General features: G+C 44.8%; 2 protein-coding genes and 1 pseudogene across 3 annotated transcripts in view; all 3 read right to left on the bottom strand.

Annotated features, from left to right (window-relative positions):
- Window positions 1-375: 375 nt before the first annotated feature.
- Window positions 376-13,757, bottom strand: Lyve1 (lymphatic vessel endothelial hyaluronan receptor 1). Its single transcript, XM_036190751.1, has 6 exons — window positions 13,501-13,757; window positions 10,180-10,348; window positions 9,943-10,082; window positions 3,289-3,585; window positions 2,555-2,633; window positions 376-2,075 (listed from the first exon to the last, which is right to left on the bottom strand). The coding sequence occupies exons 1-6, from the start codon at window positions 13,583-13,585 to the stop codon at window positions 1,889-1,891; spliced, it is 957 nt and encodes a 318-aa protein (XP_036046644.1). The 5' UTR covers window positions 13,586-13,757; the 3' UTR covers window positions 376-1,888.
- Window positions 12,898-13,068, bottom strand: LOC118576985 (annotated as a pseudogene).
- Window positions 13,758-19,895: 6,138 nt separating the features above from the next.
- Irag1 (inositol 1,4,5-triphosphate receptor associated 1) overlaps window positions 19,896-24,559 on the bottom strand; it is a 113,158-nt gene continuing 108,494 nt past the window's right edge. Inside the window, exon 21 of one of the 2 annotated variants that reach the window (XM_036201392.1) lies at window positions 19,896-23,166. In XM_036201392.1, the coding sequence (XP_036057285.1) occupies window positions 22,923-23,166 (244 nt within the window). In that variant the 3' untranslated portion in view covers window positions 19,896-22,922. The remainder of the gene's footprint in view (window positions 23,167-24,559) is intronic. The other variant, XM_036201477.1, reaches the window with a different exon arrangement.

The raw sequence follows: 24,559 nt of genomic DNA on the forward strand, positions 1-24,559 counted from the left end.
GGTCCCGTAGCCACTTATAAAATAATCAATCAGAGGCTTATGTTGATTATCAACTGTATGGCCTATGGCAGGCTTCTAGCTAGCTAGCTCTTTCATCTTAAATTAACCCACTTCTATTAATCTATGTATTGCCACATGTTCTGTGGCTTTACCTGTGTCCCAATACATGTTGCTCCTTGAACCGCAGTTTGGTGACTGGCCCCTCTCTCCTTTCTCCTCCCATGTCTCTCTTGGATTTTCCTGCCTGGCTCCATCCTGCCCTGCCATAGGCCAAGGCAGCTTTATTTATCAACCAATCAGAGTAACACACATTCACAGTGTACAGAAAGACATCCCACAGCAAAGCAGTATTTCTATGGAAATAAAGGAGCAGAGGAGTTTTCTAAATGCTTTATTTATTTCTTCACCTCTCAGGTTTTTCTTACTGAGAAAATGAGAGCTGGTAATACATTTGTTAAAGGCACACAAAGATGTGTGTTGGTGTGTAGAGGTAAGACTATACTTTCAAATATGTTAATAATAAATTAAGGTTGTAGTAGTTGCTGTATTAGAGAAAAATGAATGGATTAGTCTCAGCAACAAAATATTAGTTTAGAAGTAGCTAAGCTAGGGATATCAAAACTGGAAAAATAATAGTTTCAGACAACACTCCACTATACACAACTATATGATGAACACTATTCAATTACAGAATGTCATACCTTATCTAGCACCTGACATCTTTAGTCCAAAAATCTGAAAACCAAACTTTTACCAAATATGGAACTGTTTGAGAGTCAGCATGATGCCCCCAGGGGAAAATGCCACACCAGGAAACTTTATCTCATATGTGAAGTTATTTTTAAAATATTGTATGAAATTACCACAAGGCTATGTGTACAGGTATACATGAAACATAAATTTCATTTTTAGACTGATTCCCTCTAATATATCATTATGTAGATGCAAGTATTCCAGATTTCAAACATAATCTGAAATTCATAACACTGTTGGTTCCAAGCATTTCCGCCAGGTAAAGGATTCTCAGCCTGTGGTAGATTACCTGACATTTTTCTTTTTTACTTTATTACCTTTAAACATAGTTGTTTTCTCATAATAGGTTCTGTAACAGGTAAAAGTGGAAATGTGTGTTTTTGTTTGTTTCGTTGTGTGTGTGGGGGGGAGTGGGCAGGTTCTGGGGGATTGGACTAGGAGCTTTGTGCCAGGTAAATGCTCTGCCACAGAGACAATCCCCCAGTACCCTCTTTTTTTTTTGGTTTCATAGAAAAGTGTATTTGTCTATAGGGAACAGCAGCAACAGTAGAGAGAAGAGCAAGTGTGTCTATGTTCTAAAACGTGATCCCTGTCTGTTTTTGGAGTGGCTCCCCGGCCCCAGCCTGTATTTACAGTCTGCCAACAAGGTGCTATCAGTACCCGGATCCCTTCTAGTGTTCTGTTTATTTTGGCTTCCCAGAGATTAGGTCTCAAGTCACCAGGCTCTCCATGACCTCCTGTTGCTTTCCTTATTTCACATGTGCCTGGTTCCAAAGCACCTGGTCCGGTGGCATGTTTCCCTGTAGGAAGATTTTGGACTATGGGGCTGGCCAGGTCTCAGGGACTCTGGCCCTGGTGTCAGGCAGCTTGTATGTGACTGAAAGCTGAGGAACTGTTTTAGGGCCCAGTGTTTGAAAGCCCCCTTCACTCTCTGGACTGCTGTGAGATGGACAGGCTAGGGAGGCTGTGACGGGGTTGGAGGTAGGAGGGCAGAGTCCAGAGAAGATTGCAATAAGGAGAGCCTCCGTTTGAAGGACTCCGTAGTCTTTTTCTAGTTAGGAACCATTAGCGGCTTGCTTCTTTGGTTCCCTGGCATGAAACTTGCCTCAGGTGTACCTTCTCAGCACTCTCTCATCTAAACTTCAGCTTCTAAGCATCGCACAGTAGTTTTGGGTGGATTCTTGGGCTCCTCTGGGTTTTTATCAGTTTTCTTGGATTCTTCATTAGAGTTGATGTCATCGGCTTTCTCCTCCTTCACAACCTTGGTTTCAATCATCTCCTTCTGTTGATTCTTGTTTGTGAAAGGGAAGGCCTTCACATACCTGTAGGTGTACACATATATCACAGTGAGACACACAGCACAGCAAATAGCACTTTGTCTACCACAGGACAGGCTGGCACAGTTGCCTGGACGCCTTTATTTGGATGTTAATATAAGTATACTTAACTATATCACTCCCCCATTTTAGTGGACACATTCCTATTAGATAGTACCGACAGGGCCAACTCTGGATGTCTTCACAGCACCTTCATCCAAAACAAAGACACCTCCCCCACAACTCAAATTCAGCCTAAATTTCCCCCTAATGTTGACATCTCCTTTTTTATTGCTTGAGTTTGGTGCCCACTGACCGATATCTACTGTCTATCTAGATGACACGCTTGTGCTGAGGTCAGGGAGTAGGGAGGTCTAAGAGGGATACCATCTCCATTTTAACCAAATGCCAGTAGCAACCATGAAAGAGCACAAGCTAGGTGAACAACAGAAATGACAAGGTCAGAGATGTGCCAGCAGCCTCACCTTTTCACGTAGCAAACAGCCAGTGCAGCTGCAGCAGCAAAGAAGAGGAGGGCCAGCACCAGCAGAGCTGTGGGCACACCTGCAGGGAAGACAGACAGGCTCGTTGGTCTTTTGCTTGCGCATTGTGTTGTCTGTGCATGTAAAGATTCGTTTTTACATGCGATGAGGATGAGAGATGGTGCAGGAGACCCTTCTTTGCGACTATTTTTAATAATATACATATAATTTTACTTTTTATAGTGTGTGTGTGTGTGTGTGTGTGTGTGTGTGTGTGTGTGTGTGTATGTATGTGTGTGTGTGTATGTGTAGGTAGGTGGGTGTGGGTTCACCCACCCAGCCACCTCACCAGCCCTCTATTTACCATTCGGGGAGTTCTTTACTTTTCCTTTATCATTGCAATGTGAAAAGTAGAATTTGTTTCTTGGCACCTTGAGTCTAGTGTCACAGTCCATGTAAGAAACAGGCATTTGGATTAAAGTCATAGGCCATGCAGGTATATATTTTTGTGTCTATAGTAAAGGATAATCATTTATTTGTGAAAAGCAGTGAAGCTCTTTTATGCTCACGATGTGTGACCTGACCCTTGAGGCTCTTTAAAAAGCTAATTCTGAGTCTATTGAAGAGGAGCTTGTGTTCAGCTTTTATTTGTGCCTGGTAGGTGCGAGTGCCCGGTCTGGGATGAGCTGGGTGATGTACATTTGTCTGCCACACACAGTTGCCCAGAAGACATTCACCTCCAAACCCAGCTACTTCATTCTTGAATGCTTTTCCACTTTCAACAGATGGGTCGGTTTCCACGACTACGGTGTTAGGTTCCGTATAAACTTCCGTGTTACAGACCATCTTTGTCTTCCGTACCATGAAGGTGGAAGGTGGAGCCCGGGTGGTAGCCGGAGCATGAGTCGTGGAGTCCGGGGATGAAGCCGAGTAGTCGCTGCTGCTGACAGGGAACTCCATTGTGGGTGTTTGAGAGTAGAACATGGGGTCGAATGTGGTGATGGTTTCTGGAATGCATGAGTTAGCCCAGGTGTCTGTTGGGAGGAGGAGAAGTAAGCATGGTGGCAGCAGGACCCCCCCCCCCCCAGGCCTCTCACTGCAGTCAGAACTCAGGTCTCCCAAGATTCAAATCTGATCTCAATTTCCTTCCTTAGCACCCTGCAGCGTTCACCTCCCCTGAACGGTAGATGAGATCTTTGGTGATCCAGCCAAGCTGACATCATGAGGCTAAGAGACTCTCCCTCTCTGTCTCTGTCTCTGTCTCTGTCTCCCTCCCCCCCCCTCTCTCCCTTCCTCTCTCTCTGTCTCCCTCCCTCCCTCCCCCCCCCTCTCTCTCTCCCTCTCTCTCCCACTAGCCCCTCTGTTTTTCTACAATTTCTTAATCTCCCTGGCCTTTTCACTGATTCCTTTTCTACCTTTAAAACTTCTGTCTGCAGTCAAATGCTCTACCATTGATTGAGCTGTAACCTCAGAACATAAGGGAATGGGATGGTTGAGCTGGGGGAGGGGCAGAGTGGGAGAGCAATGCAAGAGATATCTTCATATGGGGATAGGGAGAACCTGGTGCTAGGGACGTTCCCAAGAATCCACATTGTGACCCCAGTTTAGACTACTAGCGATATTTGGAGAGAGTGCCTGAGATGGCCTATCCCTGTAATCAGATGGGTGAATACCCTGTCATCATAGAGCCTTCATCCAGTAACTAATGGAAGCAACTACAGAGATCCACAGCCAAGCACCAGGCAGAGCTCCAGGAGTCCAGTAAAAGAGAGGGAAGAGGGATTCTGTGAGCAAGGGGCATCAAGATCATGATGGGGAAATTTACAGAAGCAACCAAACCAAACTAGTGGGAACTCATGAAATTTTGACCAACACCTGTGGAGCTCCACAAGCCTGAGCTAGGCCCTCTGCATAAGCAAAACAGTTATGTAGCTTAGTCTGTTTAAGGAACCCCTGGCAGTGGGATTAGGATCTATCTCTGGTGCATAAGTTAGCTTTTGGTGGGACACTGCACAGCCTTGATGCTGGGGGAGGGGCTTGGACCTGCCTCGACTGAATGTACCAGGCTTTGCTGACTCCTGATGGGAGGCCTTACCTTTTTGGTGGAGGGGATGGGGTGGTTTGGGGGACAGAAAGGCTGGGGGTGGAGTGGAAGAAGGGAAGAGAGGGGGATCTGTGATGGGTATGTAAAATAAATAAAAAGTTTCTTAATAAAGAAAAAAACACCAAACTTCTGTCTGCTCTTTGCTTAGCCAGTTCTCCCCTAGGCTTCAGACTTTTCTAGACCAGGTGTCTAGACACATACTCTTGCCCTTGCCTGATCTTGTCCCAATTCTCATCATTTTGTCCTCTCTGGACTGACTGTGAGCTGTCTGGCAGCAGGACACCTGTTTGATTGGATTATTGTGCCTGGTGTACAGTACATGCTCAGTGAACACCTGATGAAGAAATGAGGAAAGGAAAGAAACCAAAGCAAGGAAGGAGTAACTGGGGGTGGGGCGTGGGGGAGACACATGATATCACTTTAGAACAAGATCTAAAATAAAACCTCTCAGTGCTGGGGCGGGGGAGTGGAGAGGAGAGAGAGTAGTGTTTTCCAATCTGTTGGATAGAGTTTAGAGGAAACACATCTGTCTGTCTTCTAGCTCTGGGTCAGCCATGGTACCACATGTTTAGCTATCTTGTGTAGCATTTATCAAGTCTTCATTTACACAGGAAGGTGCTAACGTTCATGGACATCAATCACAGGAAATGGCAGGGCTACACAATATCTTACACCACAAATTTACATCTATTTAAAACTCCTGGTTATTTATAGCACTGGATGCCACTGGCCAGAATTACAGCTATGCAAGAAATTCATTCAATAAGTTGATTTGCTTTTGAAAATTAAATGAGTCATTAGTTAAGGTCATGAATACTGCTGATAAACGTTTGACTCCACATGCATCAAGTCAATGTTTTATCCTATTCATGGTACTTTGAAAACAGTTCTATTCAAATAAACATCATTGTAGACTCTGTTGCCTCATGTTTCCCATTCTTTAGTCTTTGCTAGGCTCTTCCCTTAGAAAATGAACTTTGTTTTTTTTAAAGCAAGGGTAGAAAACCCAGAGGGCTCAATAGACTGTGGGGTTCTAAAACACACAGACTCATAAAGTTCAGTTCCTGCCTCTGGTCAGAGGAACTTGGGTGGAGTGTGGAGGACTGATGGTGTTCATTCAACAGATGCTTACAGGGCGCCATCTCCGTGCCAGGCAGTGCTCTAGATGCCATTGACAAAGTCCCTGTCCTTAAGGAGCTTCTAACCCATTGGAAGAATACAGGTGACAAAAGATAAGCAAGCCACGAATTTCAGAAGATTATGAACAGTGAAAAGAAACTTAAACACCGTGTGGTTTAGACTGGTAAGGGCAGAGATGAAGGACGGCTACTTGGCTAGGGTGATGAGAGGACGTCTCCTGGGGAGGCCGTACTTAACCTGAGACCCAGTGGTTAAAAGCTCCAGTCACTAGAGATCTAGGGCAGACGCCGGAAGAAAGCAGAAAGTACAAGAGTGAGAACTTGACTGTGCTGAGCCCATTCGATGGACAAGACGGCCAGTGTGGCTGCAACAGAGCAGAGGTCATCTGTAGGAAGAGGACAGGAGATCCCGGTCAGCAGGATGTGTGATCCAAGAGTGGAGAAGTGGGAAGGTAGAGTCGGGTCAGGAGAATGACAAGGAGCACAGTGTGGCTCCGGAGAATGGTGAGTGTCACTGGTAGAAGAAAGCCTGAAAGGAGGAGGCCAGGCTGGAAAGATAGATCCAGCAGGGACAGCAAGATTGCTAGTCACCCTGTTAAAGGGCTTGGGGTTTACTCTGCAGGAAGAGGACATTTTCTACTGCGGTCTACAACCCTTTTTAGCAAGAATTTCATATGCATCTATTTGTTTTGTGTTGTTTTGTTGTTGTTTTGTTTGTTTTAGTTTTTCGAGACAGGGTTTCTCTGTGTAGCTTTGCACCTTTCCTGGATCTCACTCTGCAGACCAGGCTGGCCTCGAACTCACAAAGATCCGAGTGCCTCTGCCTCCGGAGTACTGGGATTAAAGGCGTGCACCACCACTGTTCAGCCAACATCTATTTAAATATGCAAAAGACATCACATGCTACATACTAAATTATTTGGGAAGTCACCCAAGGCTGTAGGGCAAACAAAAGAGTAACAGTTACCAAATGGATGAGGTGGGGAGGGGTCAGGTGCAGGGGGAGTGAGGACATCCAGGAGCAGAGAAGGAGGGTTCTTGCAAACTGCACAGAAACAGGAGAATCTAGAAATGTCTGGTTCCTAAATCTTAGCAAGATTAGGAACAGCACAGAAGTCCACCAATAGAAGCTGGGCTGAATAAATTAGTATACAGACAGCCACTGGAGTACATTAAAAACACAGCTATTAAACATTAAAAACGTCTCTATGAGCCAATCCTGACTAATTTCCAGGATGTAAATGGAAAAAGCCATTCACAGAGCTGTGTGTGGTATTCCAGTTTATTTTTTTGCGAAAAAAAACAAGCAATATCCCACAGAACTTCTATATGCCCAAAACAAAGGCACAGACCAGAAATGAATAACAATGGAAAGATTAGGAGGAAGAGCATTGCAGCATGTTGATGTTGTATGTATCTGAGAAAACGAAAACAGTAAAATCTGTACCCTATAACAGAGCACAAGCAGAAGGAAGTCAACCTCTTCTACTTCAAATGAGAGTCTAATCACAACGGGGGTGGGTCTTGTCCAGTCACTTCTGCACAAAGTTCCCTGATCACCTGTCCTAGTAGGACCTTCTTCTAGGGGATGGTGAAGAAATCCTCAGTTTTACTCACTAGTATTGTTTCCTAAAGATATTGGCTTTGCTGTTTTGAAATTGTTGTAGCACAAGAAAATGTGTTGTTTACTAAGATGCTGGGTATAGGAGATGACAGATAAAGCAAAGTCAGAAAAGGCAAATTATTAAATCTGAGTTGGAAACATCAATATAACTGCATGGTTCACATACACGTTCTGTGTGTGTGTGTGTGTGTGTGTGTGTGTGTGTGTGTGTGTGTGTGTGTCTGTGTGTCTGTGTGTCTCTCTTTCTCTCTGTCTCTCTTCCCCCACTCTGAGATTCAATGAAAACGCCACTAGTAATGAGGATAATCTTCACGAAGATTGTGGTTTCTGGTCAGCATTTTGCACTCAAAAGTACCAGAGCTCTGTAGAGAACTGAGTTGTTATCTCTCCACCAGAAACAGAGAGGATACAAAGTGAGCCTGGGCTTGTCCACTGCTAGGAAGCAGCAGTCACCTCTAGGACTCCCACGTGCCAGATTTGGAACATACACAGGACTTAAAAGAACAATAACTACAAAATGTACTGTAATATGCTCGACACATATTAAGTAAAAGTGTGCGTGTATGTGCATGCTTGTGTGTGTTGTGAGGGGGACTAGCTAGTAAGTGTAGAGAGGAGGAAATTAGAGATGATTTAGAAAAATCCCTACTCTGCAGTCCCCTATATAATAACCATTTTCAGCAAGGACCACAACGATAGTTTGGAGTGAGGATACTTGCATGGTACTAAAATATCATATGCTAAATTACCTACTAACTACAAAGAAGAAAACTTACCTTCTCATTTCATTTTCAGCCTGTTAGTCACTGTCTTAATCAAATAATCAAAGTTAGAGCAATTGGTAATGGGAACTACTGACATTTGGTGCTGTTTACTGTGATATGATCTCAAGTACACAACATCACCTACAGCAGGAATTGAAGCCTCTTGACTGTTCAGGGTGTAGGAAATAACAGGGGCTGAGAGTACAAGGTACAGGGAAGCAGGAGGAAACAGGCCATCGGAGTCCCTTCCTTTCTTCTGTTTAGTGGGAGGGATGGGTACCATAGCACTATGCTGCCAGCAGGTGGGGAAACAAGGCAGCTAGGAGACAGGGCCAGCTCCCGGGAATAGTGGCCAGTTCCCGGGAATAGATAAGCCAGCACACAAATCACTCGGTCTCTATCTAAGACAGGCAGGAGGGACAGAGAAGAATGGAGACAAGTCATCATGTTGGAAGGAGAATTAACTGGAAATCTTGACTCTGCCACTAAACCTCCACTCCAACACACACACACACACACACACACACACACACACACACACACACACACACACACACAACTATTGGTGAAGGTGGGGAGCAGGAGCTCTTCTTATGTCAAAGCCCGTTAGTTCAGAGAACTGTTTGGAATTGCTGGATTCAATTTTGCTGAAGTTGGTTGGTGAGCATTTCTTATCGTTCAGACCTTACAAATTAATATTGACGTCTCTCTGTGTGTATATGACCACTTGCTATCTAACCTTCAGAAAGTTGGACATATGAGTCTATGTGAAAAGAAATGAGTCAAGTAGCCTTCTAATGACACAGAGAAAAGCTGGGTATTAGTTGAAGGAAATGTTCTGAGAAATGACTTAGGAAAGCTATTAGGTTAGGGCAACCAAGGCCTGTGGGCAAGATGGTCAAGACGACTGCAAACCATGAGCAAATCAGCCCTACTCTCTAAGTCTCAACTTCTTCCTTCAAAAGAGGGAGCGCGGGCCTTATTTTCAAGATGTCAGGTGCAGCATGTGACTTATGTGGGACAGTGGAAAGAACGCGGTGTCAGGGTTAGACCCAAGTTTGAACCTTTTCACTGAGACTGTACTTTGAATGTGGCTCAAGTGGGAGTACGTTATACTCCTGAATCCCTCTCTGGCTTCCAATCTCAGCACATGAGCGCTCACTTTTTCTCCCACAGTACTTTGTGATGACATGACACTCTCTCCATAGTCAAGTAGTTGCTGTGTTCACCTTGACTCTCCAATGGTGAGCTAACCATCCTTTCTTTATAAACTTCTCAACTGCAGTTATTTCATCACAGAAATGGGGAATGTCCACCACAGAAACATTAGACAAGTGTACCAAAGTTCCTATAGATAGATACATTTCCTTGTTTGAAGACTGGGGATGATAAGGCTTCCTCGGGGGAAGTTCAAGGTTCTTGGAGATAGCTAACTTTGCAATTGCTTTGTCCAGAGGGGATGCATCACATACATATAGGCATCTGTTTCTTTCCCACTTCCTGTTTATCTTTTAGGAAACCCAGGCAGAGGAGGTGACAACCCTGAGCCTCTGGAAACGCCCTGATCTTATGCTACCACTCAGTTGTAGTATCCTGTCTAACATTTGTCTCTGAGGGGCTCATTGCTCCGCTGAGCCCAGGCTTGGGACAGTTAGATGATTGCTCTGCTGCTGCTCAGGGTTGCTAGTCCCAGACAGGCCCCAGACCTTGAGACTCCCAGAGAAGACATGCCACATGAAGCGGCTGGAGGTCTGACTTACCAGATGAGTTGTGACAATACGCTCTGAACTTTTGGTTGGGGTGAGCCTTCCAAATCAGGACCCCTTTCCCATTCTTCCCACACTTGGGGTTTGGGATAAGCCGAGGGATGACGGTGACCCGTTCTCCAATCCACCCGTAGCTGTAGAAGAATACACATGGGTTGAATGGACAGAAGGTTAGAAGGCAGCAAGTCTACTGCTGAGCAGAAACACAGCTTTAGTGAAGCGCTTTCTTACCTGCAAGTCTCAAAGCCAGACTTCTGGGCTACTTCCACCTGGTCCTTGCTGGCCAGGGTCAGTCCCAGCACCTTACAGGCCTCCTCAGCTTCGGTGAAATTCATATGTGTGCTTACCTTTCTGCCCACAAGGGCGACCCCCTTGTATCTGCATGCAGAAACGGAAAGCTCTGGAAAGAAATCATAAAGTCCTCAGCTGGCTTCTGGCTTTGTTCCCAGCTCTCAGGCTCTCCTTCCTCACAGAGAATCATTGTCTCGACCCAGGTCTGTGAGGCTGGTGCTGGCCTTAGAAATAACAACACAGGCCAAGAACATCCCAGGAGGACAGCCTGCTGGGTGAGGTGCTTGTTCTGCCTGGTCTAAGCTGTAAATCTCCAGATCAAGAGCACACAGAGCACTCTGCACTAAAGAACCTGCCAATCACATGAGGGCTTTAGCTAGCAATCAGCTCCTGGGGTGGGGTCTAGGTGATTTAGATGCTGCAAATATTGTTTTTTAAGTCTATAAAAGGAAGCCTTTGAGACTTTGAGGAAGATAGAATTCAGGGTTCTGGTTAACAGAATAATCATTAGCAATACTCCAAAGTAATGTGGCTGGAGACGTTCCTGTTTTGACAGGGGCTGGCAATGTGCTTGCTAGAAGAGAATGTGAATTCTCTGTTTCAGGTCCTTTCTGGCCATGGGAGGATAGGCTTACTCAGAAATTCCTGAAGGAGCTGGCAGGAAATCTTGCAGGGCAGGGAAACTAAATAAAGGAAGTTGAGTTTGAGTCAGGGCAGGGCTTGGTATCACCTATGCTGCTGCTCTGTAGCTCTGAGACCTTATGCCTTTATCTTTTTGAGCTCATTTCCTTGTTTGGAATATAGAGAGTAACATTTACTGCACAGGGTAGTGAGAGTTACATGAATAGATTCTCACAGGACTTAGCATAGCATCTGCCATACTAGGGACTAACAGATAACAACACTGCTATTTAGTCTTCTAAGCATTCGAGTGTATCCACCACAGATGGATTTTCCTGGGAAGGCTGAGGCAGTGGGACTTGTCAGAATATTTTTTCTCAAAATCTAGTGGATTTGGGAGCTCTTTTGACCAACTTCCCAAGAACTTATGGACCTATATACAATCACCATGTTGTATTATATTCCAGTACCTTACTCCTATTGGGCTTTATCTATGGAAGGTCCATAAAAAAGGCATTTAGCCTTGTAAGTAATGTCCAGCCTTTGGCTCAATGATCTCATGAACCTGAAGAGAGTCTAATGACCCAATTGTAAACTTACTTAAGACATCATGAACTTTTCTTGCCACACACACACACACACACACACACACACACACACACACACCCCTGCTGGGCTTTATCTATGAAAGTCCATTTCAAATTCCCAAGCCTGTGCAAAGCACTCCTTACCTCTCCTGCTGTTAATTGGCTATTGGGATCTTGGGGACAAGTCAATGCTTTCATCTGTGAACTTATACCTTGTCAGGCCCTATGTTTGGAATTCAACTAGGTAATATGTACCTAGCAGAGCTTGGATCCATAGAAGGCAATCAATTATAGAAACTTCACTCTTTCCAGTTTCATTTAGAAACTCTAACATGGAACAGCATGTTCTTGGGAATCATTTAGGGCAGAGTCAACACCAAGTGTTAGAATTTACTACCTGCATGGTATCAGACAAAGCCCTTGGCTGTACTAATACTTTTTTCATCTAGAAAATGTTTTATTGAGAGGAATCAAAGAAACTCTATATACTTGATTCTGCATCTCTCGGTAACAAATCCTTTAAGAAGTCCTATCTGCGCCCACTCACTACATCATCACTGAGGCCAGTAGGACCTTCTGCTGGTAGCCAGCTAACTTTCTCCTCTTTCCAAGAGTTTAATTTCCTTAGAAAAATTGCCATTAGTAAGGGCAAAGCAAATAGGTAGTGTCATTGCCAAAGAATGGTTTCTAAGGGCGAGGGATGTGGCTTCGTTGGGAGAGCTTGGCTAGCACACACAGTGTTTTCCGTTCGCTCCTCATTGCTAAGACTGGACATGGTGCTACACACCTGTAGTCCCAACATCCACAAGGATCCAAAGGATCAGGAGTTCAAGGTCATTCTCAGATATGTAATGAATTTGGGATTAGCCCGGGCTATAAGAGACTCTGTCTTAAAAAAAAAAAAAAAAGACTCTAAAATAACTTGCATAATGGCAGCATTGCAGGGGGAAATATGAATGGTCTCCTGATGGGATTTCTAAGAGGATGCAGGTTTATTTAAACATGACAGTTCTGGTATTTGGTGGTTGGGAACCAATCATCTAACTCTGACCTCTCATAAAAGCCAATTCCAGCCAGGCAGTGGTGGCGCACACCTTTAGTCCCAGCACTCGGGAGGCAGAGCCAGGTGGATCTCTGTGAGTTCGAGGCCAGCCTGGTCTACAGAGTGAGTTCCAGGACAGGCACCAAAACTACATGGAGAAACCCTGTCTCAAAAAACCAAAAAAAAAAAAAAAAAAAAAAGAAGAAGAAGAAGAAGAAGAAGAAGAAGAAGAAGAAGAAGAAGAAGAAGTCAAGTCCAGCAATATAGCAATTAACACTGACCATCTATCTGCTCTTGATACAGCTCCTGTCTCGGGGCATCTTCTGCAGAATAGTTTCTCCTTAACAGCCCTGTCACTTCCCTTGCCCAGGACTGTAAGCAGTGATTTGTGGTTTCAGTGTTTTTCCTACTATGCAGAAAAAGGTTTCCATGTATGTGTTCTACAAACACAGACTCCATAGACCCCTCCTTCATAGCTGCTGATGACAAACATTTAAACTGTGTTTTCAGTGATTTCCTACGTATTAAATTTACTGCAAGTTAACCAACTATAGAAATGATCCCTGAAAGTATAGTCTTACTGCAAGTTAAAATGTTGTATTCCACTAGTGGTAGAATAGCCTTGTAATTAAAACAGTTACAGAGTAGTATAAAGTGGTGATATTTAATAAGTTACCCATTCTCCCTCAGGCTTAGAGATTGCTTTAAATAGTCACAACCCTGGCTTGCTTCTTAAATGAAACCCTTTGAAAACAAATGACTTCTCATTTTTCATTTCAAACTATTATTATTACAAATATTCCATAACCCAAAACAAAATCCCAAGTGATGTAAAGGTAAATGTAAGTCATTTTGAAAACCTCTCTGGCTGAGCAATAAGACCCATTTCATCTTCTGTGACCTCAAGAGTCTCCCCCATTCCCAACAGCCCACTGTCAAGAGCAGAGTGGGTTTGGGACAGTTCCCAAGACCTTGTCTATCCTCACTTTAGAAACCTGGTGAGACACCTACCTTGCACTAAGATGGCACCTTGGACCGGGAGCCTGGTGGTCCAGGTGGAGGCGAGAAACAGTGCCAGGCTAACGTGCTTGAGCATCGTGCAGCCCCTCAGGAGCACCACACACCAGCCGTAAGGGAGACAGATGCTCAATCACCAGGCTGGATGGAGAGTTCTGGAAATATGTGGAGGGTTTCCCTGCCTTCGAGCTCCTGATTTGTCAAAATCACTAGAGGAAATGAGTGACATCCCTTGAACGCCCTGGCTGTACTTTGTGGATGGCTTTCTGGAACATTTAGCTAGTGCTGACTCAGAAAGCACACAAATGAGGAAGGCAGATAGCACGGTGTCAGCTGCTGAAGATTTCCCCAGTTCCCATATTCCCCTGTGGGCTCAGTTCCCACACTCTTCATTGTGATGGCTTGCAGAGCCCATTCATTCATACACTCCTGTGACTGCCTCTGCCTCTCAGAGAGACTGAAGATGAATTGTTTCTTTCCTTCTACCACCAGTTGTTCCCCCTTTCTCGGCTGCATTGCCTTGTAATGTGCAGAGAAATCACAGTGAGGCTTATTATGACAGTAAATGCACATTAAAAAACCACTCACTCCTTTGGCACTTCTTACATACGTTGGACATATCAACATTGCCAGGAGACTCTTCCTTTTCAAAGAGACCAGACTCATCAAAAGTCTCAATCAGGGCCAAAGCAGTGGTTCAGCAGTCAAGAGCACTTGATGACCTCTCAGAGGACTTGAGCTTGGATCCCATAACCCACACTCATAACCACAGCTCATAACCACCTGTGATTCCAACTCTAGGGCACTTGATGCCGTCTGCAGACTTCTGCAGACACCCACACTCATTGTACACACTCATTCATACATACAAATAGATAATTTTTAAAATTCATATTTGTAAAACACAAGTAACAATTCGGTTTTTTATTAAAATTTTTATGACAATTTGTTTTTTTAATTAGACTTTTTAATTTTGATTGGTATAACAGTTATCACCACAGGGATTATTTATTTATTTAGGTTTTTCAAGATGGGGTTTCTCTGTGTGGTCTTGTCTTTTCTGGAACTCACTCTGTAGACCAGGTTGGCTTAGAACTCAGAGATCCACTTGTCTCTGCCTCCTGAGTGCTGCAATTAAAGGTGTACACTGCCACTGCCTGGGTTATTATATCACATTTTCCTTAGTAACTTCTGCTGTATTCTGGTATAATTCAACATAGACTCCGCCTTCTTCATCTGAACCATATGAGAGCGATCCACATTGTGGTAAGTCAGAATGCACTTGGCATTTCCAAATTGGATTTTCAAGTGGTTCATCATCTTCAATAACTATAGTTAGAGCTTTTGAGTAATGTCTTAAGCAAAGCCTTGTGAGTTTTCTCCAAAATAAGTGTCCTTTATGGGAGTGGTATTGCCTATTCAAATATTTATTTTTTATTATTTTTAAACTAATGTGTATGCGTGTGTCCATGTGTGGGTATGTGCACATGAGTGCAGGGACCAGGGAGGTCAAAAGAGGGTGTCAGATCCCAAGGAGTTGGAGTTACAAGCAGTATGAACCGCCCAACATGGTGCTGGGAACTGAAGTGAGGTCTTCTGCAAGAACAGAACTTATTTTTAAATGCTTAGCCATATTTTCAGACTGAGTATTGCCTGTTTAATCCAACACACGAAATCACAAGGATCACTAGCTCTATATAACTGGTCTGGGTAACAAATTTCAATACATGTACAGAAAATATCAGTAATGAAAATCTGTTCTTCGCAAACACTGAGCGCTTCTAAGAGGCCAGGGAAATACCTGAACAACTCCTGTGTAAACTTGTTACTTATTTGTACACAAGCCCTGGATACTGCATAAACATATGTGACTCCAGTGCTGTACTTCCAGGAAGAGAGGTAGGAATCATGTCCTTTTGTAACTGTCTTTAACGCTTAGCACCATGAGAGAAAGAATACATCATCACAAGCAGAAGCGGGAGAGGACGGCAGGAAGGGCAATTAACTGTAGAAGACAAAGCATGTGCGGATAACTTATGAGAAGCCAGAAGACACTGGCTTTTGTAAACAGATGGACAGACGGGGAATTCTTGGATAAAGAGAGTCTGAATGATTGTACTGGGGTTAAGCAGTGAGTTTCCAAAATAAGGAAACAATTTGTTAAATGACCTGGGTGAGAGAAGAATTTAGGCCCTGTTAGAATATGATTGGGAATAAATATTATTTTTCAAGACAGGTTCTTATTATGTGGCCAAACCTGGCCTGGCCCTTCTTTAAAAAAAAAAATTGACGGGTTGGGGATTTAACTCAGTGGTAAGAGCGCTTGCCTAGCAAGGACAAGGCCCTGGGTTCGGTCCTCAGCTCTGGAAAAAAAAAAAAAAGACAAAAAAATTGACAATTTTATATAGTATATAATGTATTTTGATCATATTCACCCCATTGCCCTCTCTTACTATCTCCCTACTTCCTCCCAACTCCCTCATCTCAGCAAGTGCCCTCCTGAGTGGCAACTCCCTATGATCCAGAGTTTAGTAGAAATTGTTTACATATATGTGGACACGGAGTTGTTTACTGTAGCATGGGCAACTCAGCAGCCACATTCCTGAAGAAAAATGATGACTTCTTTGGCAGCCAGGAACTGCCAACAGCTGCTCAAAAGCACTTTCCCTGGCTGTGATGGATGTGGATGGTCTCGATCGTGTCCAAGTGAGCACGGCTGCTGTGCTTCACGTCTACAACAACACATCACACCCCAAAGACAGCATCTCACTGAGCTCTTTCTCACACTACAGCTTGTACATTCCTTCTGCTCCTTCTTCAACCTTATCCCCTGAGTAGTGGGTTGGGGTGAGAGTGGGGTGAAGAGTGGTACACTGCTCTGTTTAGGTCTGAGCACTCGGCAGCGGTCACCTATTCGAAGCATTCTAGCCGAGGTGGGTGATGGGAAACTTGATTGGGATTCACAGCCTCCCTTAGTTAGAATGCACAAAATACTATAGCTGGGCCCAATGTCAGATGCCCCAGCCAGTGGGGTTTCAACGGGGGGGGGGGGGGGGGGGACGACCCACCTGTGAGAGAGAATGAAAGGGAAGGGCGACACGAGAGACAGCAGCAAGACAGAATTCTGATCAAGCCACCAAACTTTATTTCTCTCCACATAGCTTATATAGCATAAGAGGGGAAAGGGCAGGAAGGAGGGAAAGGGAAAAGGGGCGTGTAGAACATGGAAGGGGTGCAAGACATGTGAGGCAGATTGTGCAACTGAGAGATATTGGCTAAGGTCACTGGTCAGGGGCAGTTTATTCTGTTGCTAGGCTACCTGACCCTGAGATGCTCTTTACGTTCGGTTGTCATGGCACCTGACTGTGGGATGTTCTCTTATCTTTGGAGGCCTCTGGTTACTGCTCTGGGAAGGGGCTTATGACTTGTTCTCTGGTCTAGCTAGTACTTTCCATGGTTCATGTTTGGTTCCTGACATCTTGGTCCCTAACAGTCAGAGACTGAGCTTAACTTAGAGCTTGTAGGCTTTGATCTGAAGATTTTTAGTAGTCTTTTAAATTCAACACGTGCAATTACAATTTAAACAGCATGGGGGTGGGGGCATTGAAAAGTAGCAGCACAGAAATACAGTATAATCTAGAGTACTGGGCTGAGGATGGTGTCTGTATTTGGGTTTGAATCTTACTAACACTAATAACCCACATGTCTTTGAGCATATTTTAAGAAGCACTTAAATTCCCTGGGCCTCAGTTTCATTGTCTGTCAAAGGACAGAATTACATGAACTTCAAAATAATAGTAGTTCTATGGTACCAGATATTATAAGGATTATTTTTAAGAAATGTACAGGTGGGTCAGGGGTGGTGGCATATGCTTTTAATCCCAGCACTCATGAGGCAGAGACAGGTGGATCTCTGAGTTTGAGGCCAGCCTTGGCTACAGAGTGAGTTCCAGGACAGCCAGAGCTACATAAAGAAGCCCTGTCTCCAGAAAAAAAAAAAAAAAAAAAAAAAAAAAAGGAGGGGAAAGGAGGAGGAGGAGGAGGAGGAGGAGGAGGAGGAGGAGGAGGAGGAGGAGGAAGAAGAAGAAGAAGAAGAAGAAGAAGAAGAAGAAGAAGAAGAAGAAGAAGAAGAAATGTCCAGGTGGGCAAATGCATTAGTCACTATAGTCTGACTACTGCAACTGACAACCCATGACTCAGTGGCTTACTTGAAAAATCTTTGTGGTATTGCAATGGCTGACAGGTGGTGATGTTATCAATAGTGGGTATGTAGACTGAAGATTCCAGAGCACGGTTTATTCATAGATAGAGGCTGCCTCCACCTGTCTCCCATGGTACTCCTGTCTTCTAATATCTCTGAGTTCTCTTCCTGCATCTTCCCAGTCAACCAGCAAATGTAGATAATGAAGCTGAAGATTGTTTTTGAGGCCAAGCCTGGAACGTATCACTCATGTTTATAGTTGAGCAATCAGAACTTAGTCACATGTTCCCATCTAACCTGATTAAGGAGTTTTAATTCAGCTATGTACCCAAGAGTAAAATAGAAAAATGACATGGAATAGTCTGCTTGAGTGTCCCTGCCTGGTTACCCAATATTGGGCTCACTATGTCTCCCTTTTGCAGAACACAATACAATCTTCTCAAGGGAGGTCACCCAAGGTCCTACCCTGCACAGAGTCCCTGATCTCTGAGTTATGCACTGTCTTAGTTATCTTTCAGTTTCTGTGATAAGTCACAACCAAGGCAACTTATAAAAGAAAACATTTAATGGAGGCTTACAGTTTCAGATGGTGAGTCCATGGCCACCATGTGGAGAGCATGGTGCTGGAGCAGTAGCTGAGAGCTGACATCCTGATCCACAGGCATGAGGCAGAGAGAGCTAACTGGAATGACTCAGGACTTTGGAAGCCTCAAAGCCTGCCCCCATTGACACACCTCCTCCAACGAGGCCACACCTTCTAGTCCTTCCCAGTATTAAAATAGATGAGCCTAAAGGCCATTCTCATTCAAACCACTGTATGCCCAGTACTCCAATCAGGTATAGCTGTGGCAATTTGTAGACTCAGACCTATGGGTATAAAAGGGTGTACCACTCCCCAAGGTACTGGTGAGGCAGGATCTAGATGATCTCAATGAAAGTTCCCACTTGTCAAGCAACCACCAGGCTAAAGTGGTTCAGGAATGCCAGAGAAAAGGCATAATGAAGATCATTGCTGTGGACAGGATGCAGTTGGAGTGACACTCACAGGTGTATTTTGACTAAATGGCTGCTCTCTGGGGTGGTACCATATTAGGAAGAGGGAAGGTTTGCTTGTGCAGTTCCTTCGGGAGCTCCTGGGAAGGGTTGTTCTGTAAGGAGCAAGACATGCTTGGCCACCCCTTTTCCCTCTGCTTCTAGTTTTTTGACACGTACGTGACTGCTTGCTCCCACATCCACTGTCACTACCATCCACCCTTCACTTGGAGTTCCTGGTCAGAACTAAATTGACAAAGTCGCCATGACCTTGAATCCCCAGCACTGTGAACCAAATGAACCTCTTCTTAAGCTGAGTGTGGTGGTGCACGCCTGTAATCTCATCACTCACAGGGTGGGGGCAGGAGGATGAGGAGTTCAAGGCCAGCCTGGACTACAAAATGAGAATCTGTTTCAAAACAAACAAACAACAACCAAGGCTGAGGGGACTGTCAAGGTGAGTCGGTGGGTAAAGGTGTACCTCACTAAGACTAATGCCCTCGTTCAACCCCTAGGACCTCCATGGTGGAAGGAGAGAACTGACTCCCACAAGAACAAAACTGGATACTCTATCTTAAGGCTAACAGTCCCACAAAATGTAACATATCAACAAGAGTATCTCATATTCCAAACTTGGAGGATGGCTATTGTCAATTTTATCAAATCTAGAATCATCTAGGTCCTAGATTCTGGGAGACTCATCTCTGGGTATGTCTATAGTGGATGACCTAGATTAGGTTATTTGAGGTGTGAAAACCTGCCCACTGTGGGGAGCATCATTCCCTAGGATGGGATCCTGAACTGTATGAAAAGGAGAAAGTGATCTGAGTACATTCCCCACTCCGGTTCCTGACTGCAGCTGCAGTGTGACCAGCTGCCTTTTGCCTCTGCTGCCAAGAATTCCCCACCATAACAAGCTGTACCCTTGAATTGTGAGCCAAAGTAACCCTTTCCCCATCAGGTTGTTTTTGCCAGGGTATTTTAGCAACAGGAAAAGTAACAGACACATTTGGGGAAAGATCCAATCTTTCCAGACTAGATTCCGATTATGTTTTCTGAGAGAAATTCAGGTCTACAGTTCTCTGTGGATCTAATTCAGCATCGGAGAAAGATTAGGCTCCAGCTCCACATAACAAAGAGGCGTTTGACTTCTGCCAAAGGTTTGGAAATGTGCGTTTATTTTCAAACTCAGCTATGTGACATTCTACAATTCAACACTAGCACACCTACCTGTGTGAGGCTTAACATTAGGGACTGACAGCCGGTGACATTATGTCCAGGCTCTCCCTTGCCATTCCCTCATCCCAGGCTGTACAAAGGAAACAGACTTCATGGTGGCTAGGAAGTGAAGGTCCTTTTCGGAAGTGATGTCAGTGATGATGCGAACACGTCCCTCTATAATAGAAGGCTGGCAACCAGACTCTCAGGGCTAAGCAAAAACACAGGTTTCAGAGGCACCTTGAATGGGAACTTTGATTTCATTTGACTGTTATGTCTGGAAACCCAAGGCTGACTTCATGTCACTGGCTGGGTGGCCACGGCTGTAACTGCTACAAGTTACCCCTCGTTTTCCTGAAAAGGTGAACCAACCAGTGTGTTTTTAGCCGCACTGCTCTAAATGTGGCTACATTCTTTGGAGATGTCCTTTTCCTCAGCTGCCCTCACAGCTGGAGTGGTGTGGTTGCTGGTCTAGGCCAAGGACTCCTGCAGGCTTCAGAGGACAGTGGTAATGCTGAAGCAGTTTACACATGCTCTCCTTGGCTTTGTCTCACCCAGAACAGGGGTGGGAATTTGTGGCCAAATGGTCTCACTCAAGCTGGACCATCTTTTGGTGTGGGGGTGGGGTGAGATTAGACATTGACCTGCTAGAGTCCTAACGGCTGCTCTTTCTGCATCCCGTCTACACTCTGTCTTTGGCTATAAGGTGGTGCTTATGTAGTTAAATCTCCTTTGGCTGTATCTAGTCCCATGGAAGATTCCAAGGAAGCCATCTACCTATGCCTGCAAAATCCCACTGCTTCTCTCTGAACCTCATTACCTTTAGTGACACATCCTTGGGCTCTTCACTATGCCATGTTCTAGCCACTGTAAAGGATGTCCCTTCAAAACCAGCATCTTAAAGTGAGGCCTAGTCAGGGTGGGTTGGGGGTGGGGTGTCTCTCTAAAAGGAGTGATTGTATTTGAACTTGAGAATGGTTTCACTAGTGCTCTCTCAGAGTAAACAGAGAAAGATAAAAATAAGCCGAGGTCAGGAATCAGTTATGACAGGTTTCTCATGGAGATAGGAATGGTCATGAGGGTGGTGGTATTGGGAAGCCTCAAGAGGTCATGCTCTAGGCTGCCCTTCACCCTGAATATTCGTTTATTCTTTTAACCAACATGAAAAGATTCTCTCCAAAGTGTTTGCCATGGTAGGTACCTATCCAAGAGATGGTAAGACATCGTATTTGAGGGAAAATGTCCAGAGAGACAGATGTATAAATAAATTAGACAGTAGGTACAAAACAATGACTGAAGTTTAACAAGTGTCAGAAGCACATGGGAGAACATGGAAGGAGGCCCCTGAAGCCTGTATAGAGGGGTAGTGTTTGTGCTTGTTCCTCGGGAGTGGAGAGAAGAGGACAATGGCAGGGGAGATGCTTATGAGTTGAAGCACAGTGGGAGAAGCAATTTCATTTGAGAACCATGACAGGTTTGGAACAGCTGAACAGTCAGATGGGGAGGGGGATCAGAAAGGAAGGCACCTAGCTGGGTGACCATAGGAGAGGGGTCAGGGGGTGCAGTCCCTGGAGCTAGACTACTCTAGTTTGAATGACTTACTTACTAGCTATATATGCTTGACAAGTTGTATCAGTGTGTGTGTGTGTGTGTGTGTGTGTGTGTGTGTGTGTGTGTGATTTATGCTTCTGTTTCCTTATTTGAACATGGAAAGAGAGAGAGTACTATCCATTTCAGATTTTGTTTTTCTTAAGGACAAAATGAATTACTACCTATATAACACTGAGACATTTTTGATTCACAATAAGTTCTACATGAGTGTTAGCAACAAAAACAATGAAACAGAAAAGCAAGCACAACAGAAGCCCCATCTCCAACTGATGAGAGCTGCGTGAAGGAACAGCTGAACAGTGTGAGAGACTCCGTGCTGGAGGTGGGACGCACTCCTTTGGTTTGCTGCTGAACAGGTCCTCGGAAGGACACATTTGCGCAGGAAATAGGAAAATGGCAGCCTTGCTGTGCAACACAGAGTGAGAGTCTGGAGTGGAAGGCACACCTTTTCTTACCCAAGGGGTGGGTTAACTGTGTAGGATCACGTTCAAATGCAGCACACAGCCAGGGAAGAAACTGTGCCGAACAACAGCTCCTTTGTGGCATCTGAAGACATGATTTCTTAGGGCTTTCAAACATCTTCAGAGTATGTGAAGGGCTCCCTGTATTGATGCCTAGTGACTATTGTTCCACACCTAGTGAAAAATAATTGAGTGGCACAACATGGCTGCCACCAAGCAGAGCACACTTCCAGAGAGTGGGTGTGTGTGCACAAACATGTTGTGTGTTCTGTCCATATGTATAAAGATATGTTATATATTAACTCACATCTTCCTGTTTCCTTTCGAGCATGGGACTACTTTTAGCCTGTGTACTTTTATGAGAGAGCGTTCCCACTCTCAGACAAGAAATGGTGCTTCTGAATGGGAGAGAGAAGGCTAAAAGTAGTCATGGTAAATGAAATGGGAAGATACCCACATTGTGACTCCAAGTCCCAGCTCCGATCATTATGGTCAGTACTGGCCATTAAGTATAACTCTTCCTGATTATGAAACTTGGGGAGGAAAAGGGGAGAGCAGGCTTCTCACTGTCCCCTGAATGAAGGGGTTTCAGTTCTCCCAATCCATCTGAGCCAGGGGCAGGACTTTTCCCTTGGGCCAGAGTCCTCCGTAAAGGCCGTTTCTTTGTCCACCAGACCCTTTCCCAGAGCAGTTTTGCTGATCCCTTCAAAGCATCAGGTTACTGTGTATGAGAAGCTTCCATGGAGGTGATGAGGGAGAAGAGAAAGCCTCCTTGTTCCCCAATGGGATGGATGAATGGCCACATGTGCACACCTGGGCCTCACACACTGTACTTGGGGGCGGGGTGTTGGGTGAATGCACCAGAGCAGGGCATGGCTAAGGAGTCCGATGTCCTACTGCTCTGCTGGCTGCTCTTGCTGGAGTCCTGAGCTCCACCAGGAGTCCCGCTGGGCTGCGGAGCAGGTGGATCTCCCAGGGGGCCCATCGGCCTGCTCTGTACAGGAGTTATAGGAGCTGTAGAGCCCAAGCACAATACTCAAGACCAGCATTACTGCAGCCATCATCCAGATCACTTGCCAGTGTTGACACAATTTGGGATACATGACTTGTAGGAAGTGGACCAGTTCTTCAAGTTTGCTGTCAACAAGATAGGGAGAGACAGTATATTGAGCACATATCTGATGCCCAGAACCATACTTCCCTGTCTGGTGATATCTTCTATGCTAAGGCTGAGGTTCTTAAACTCAACAATACAGAGAGTCACTTGGCAGAGTGTATTAAAAATATCCCAGGCCTTCTGAATGAGAATCCCAGTTACGATGTAAGAATCCCTGGGTGACTTTGGTGCCACTGGTCCATACTGTGGGAGGCTCATGCAGATGTTTGTCAACTTCATTATACCCATCCTCCACTTCGTCCCTCCTTTTCCTCCCCTACTCTCTCTAAACTCTGTTCTCTCTATCCCTCCCTCTTTGTCTCTCTCCTCTACTTTTACCACATACCCCCCCACCACCCCTTGCATATTTCCCAGCTTCTTTTCGGCCTATCTTCTCTCTTTTGAGCTTAGTAAAAAGACATTTGATCGGAGTCCCATCCTAGAGGTTTCTGGAGATGTCCTGCACATTTTAAGCAAGCTATATTTTTCTCCTGTGTCTAATTCCAACTCTATGATTTTCAAAGCAAGATTACTGAGGGTTACCAGACCAAAGAGGTGGGAAGAGTGACAGAGGGCTTCCTGTAGAGCACATAGCTCACAAAGACACTGTAGTGCTCAGGCTGGCTGCTCAGGAAGATGCAAGCTTGAACAGAGAGCTGGTGAGAAGTAGATGGGTTGCCATGGACCAAAATACTCGGCAAATGCCCTCTTAAGAAAAGGTCCAGGTCCTTGAAATGCTTGTCTTGGATGCCATGGCCATAGGGGACAACAGTTGGTCCCTTGTCCATGTGGGAACCCCATCAAGCAACTTCAGCTATGCAAGTCATTACATGACTTGGAAGTAGACCAGTTTCAGCCATGCAAACCATTACATGACAGCTAAGTACATTTGCTTCTGAGAAAAGTGGTTGGCTATTTATGCAACTATTGGGAAGGGAGAGATTGGAAATACAAGCTTCCTTCCTTCTAGCCCTATTTATCTTTAGATCCTATTGGGAGTCACTTTTTGAGCTGTGTGTGTGTGTGTGTATGTGTGTGTGTGTTCGAAAACAGGCTGCTGGTATGGGGAGAAGCCCACTCTAAATCCAGACTTACAGATTTACTTTTTAATTATGCATAGCATGCTCACTAGAGTGTAGGTGTCTGTGGAGGCCAGAGGCATCAGATCCCCTGGAACTGGCCTTATAGGAGGTTGTGAATTCAGGTCCTCTACAAGAGAAAATGTTCTCTTCATTGCCAAGCCATCTTTCCAGCCCCTAAATCCACCCCATTCTACAAAAGAGGTAGTCAAGGTCTGGGGCCATGATTCTTAAGTGGTCACCCAGTTTTTAGCCTGGAAGAGAAACTGGAAACAAAATTAATAAGCTAGAACTA

Source organism: Onychomys torridus, chromosome 1 (genome assembly GCF_903995425.1).
Source record: "Onychomys torridus chromosome 1, mOncTor1.1, whole genome shotgun sequence".
In the NCBI taxonomy this organism is placed as follows: domain Eukaryota; kingdom Metazoa; phylum Chordata; class Mammalia; order Rodentia; family Cricetidae; genus Onychomys; species Onychomys torridus.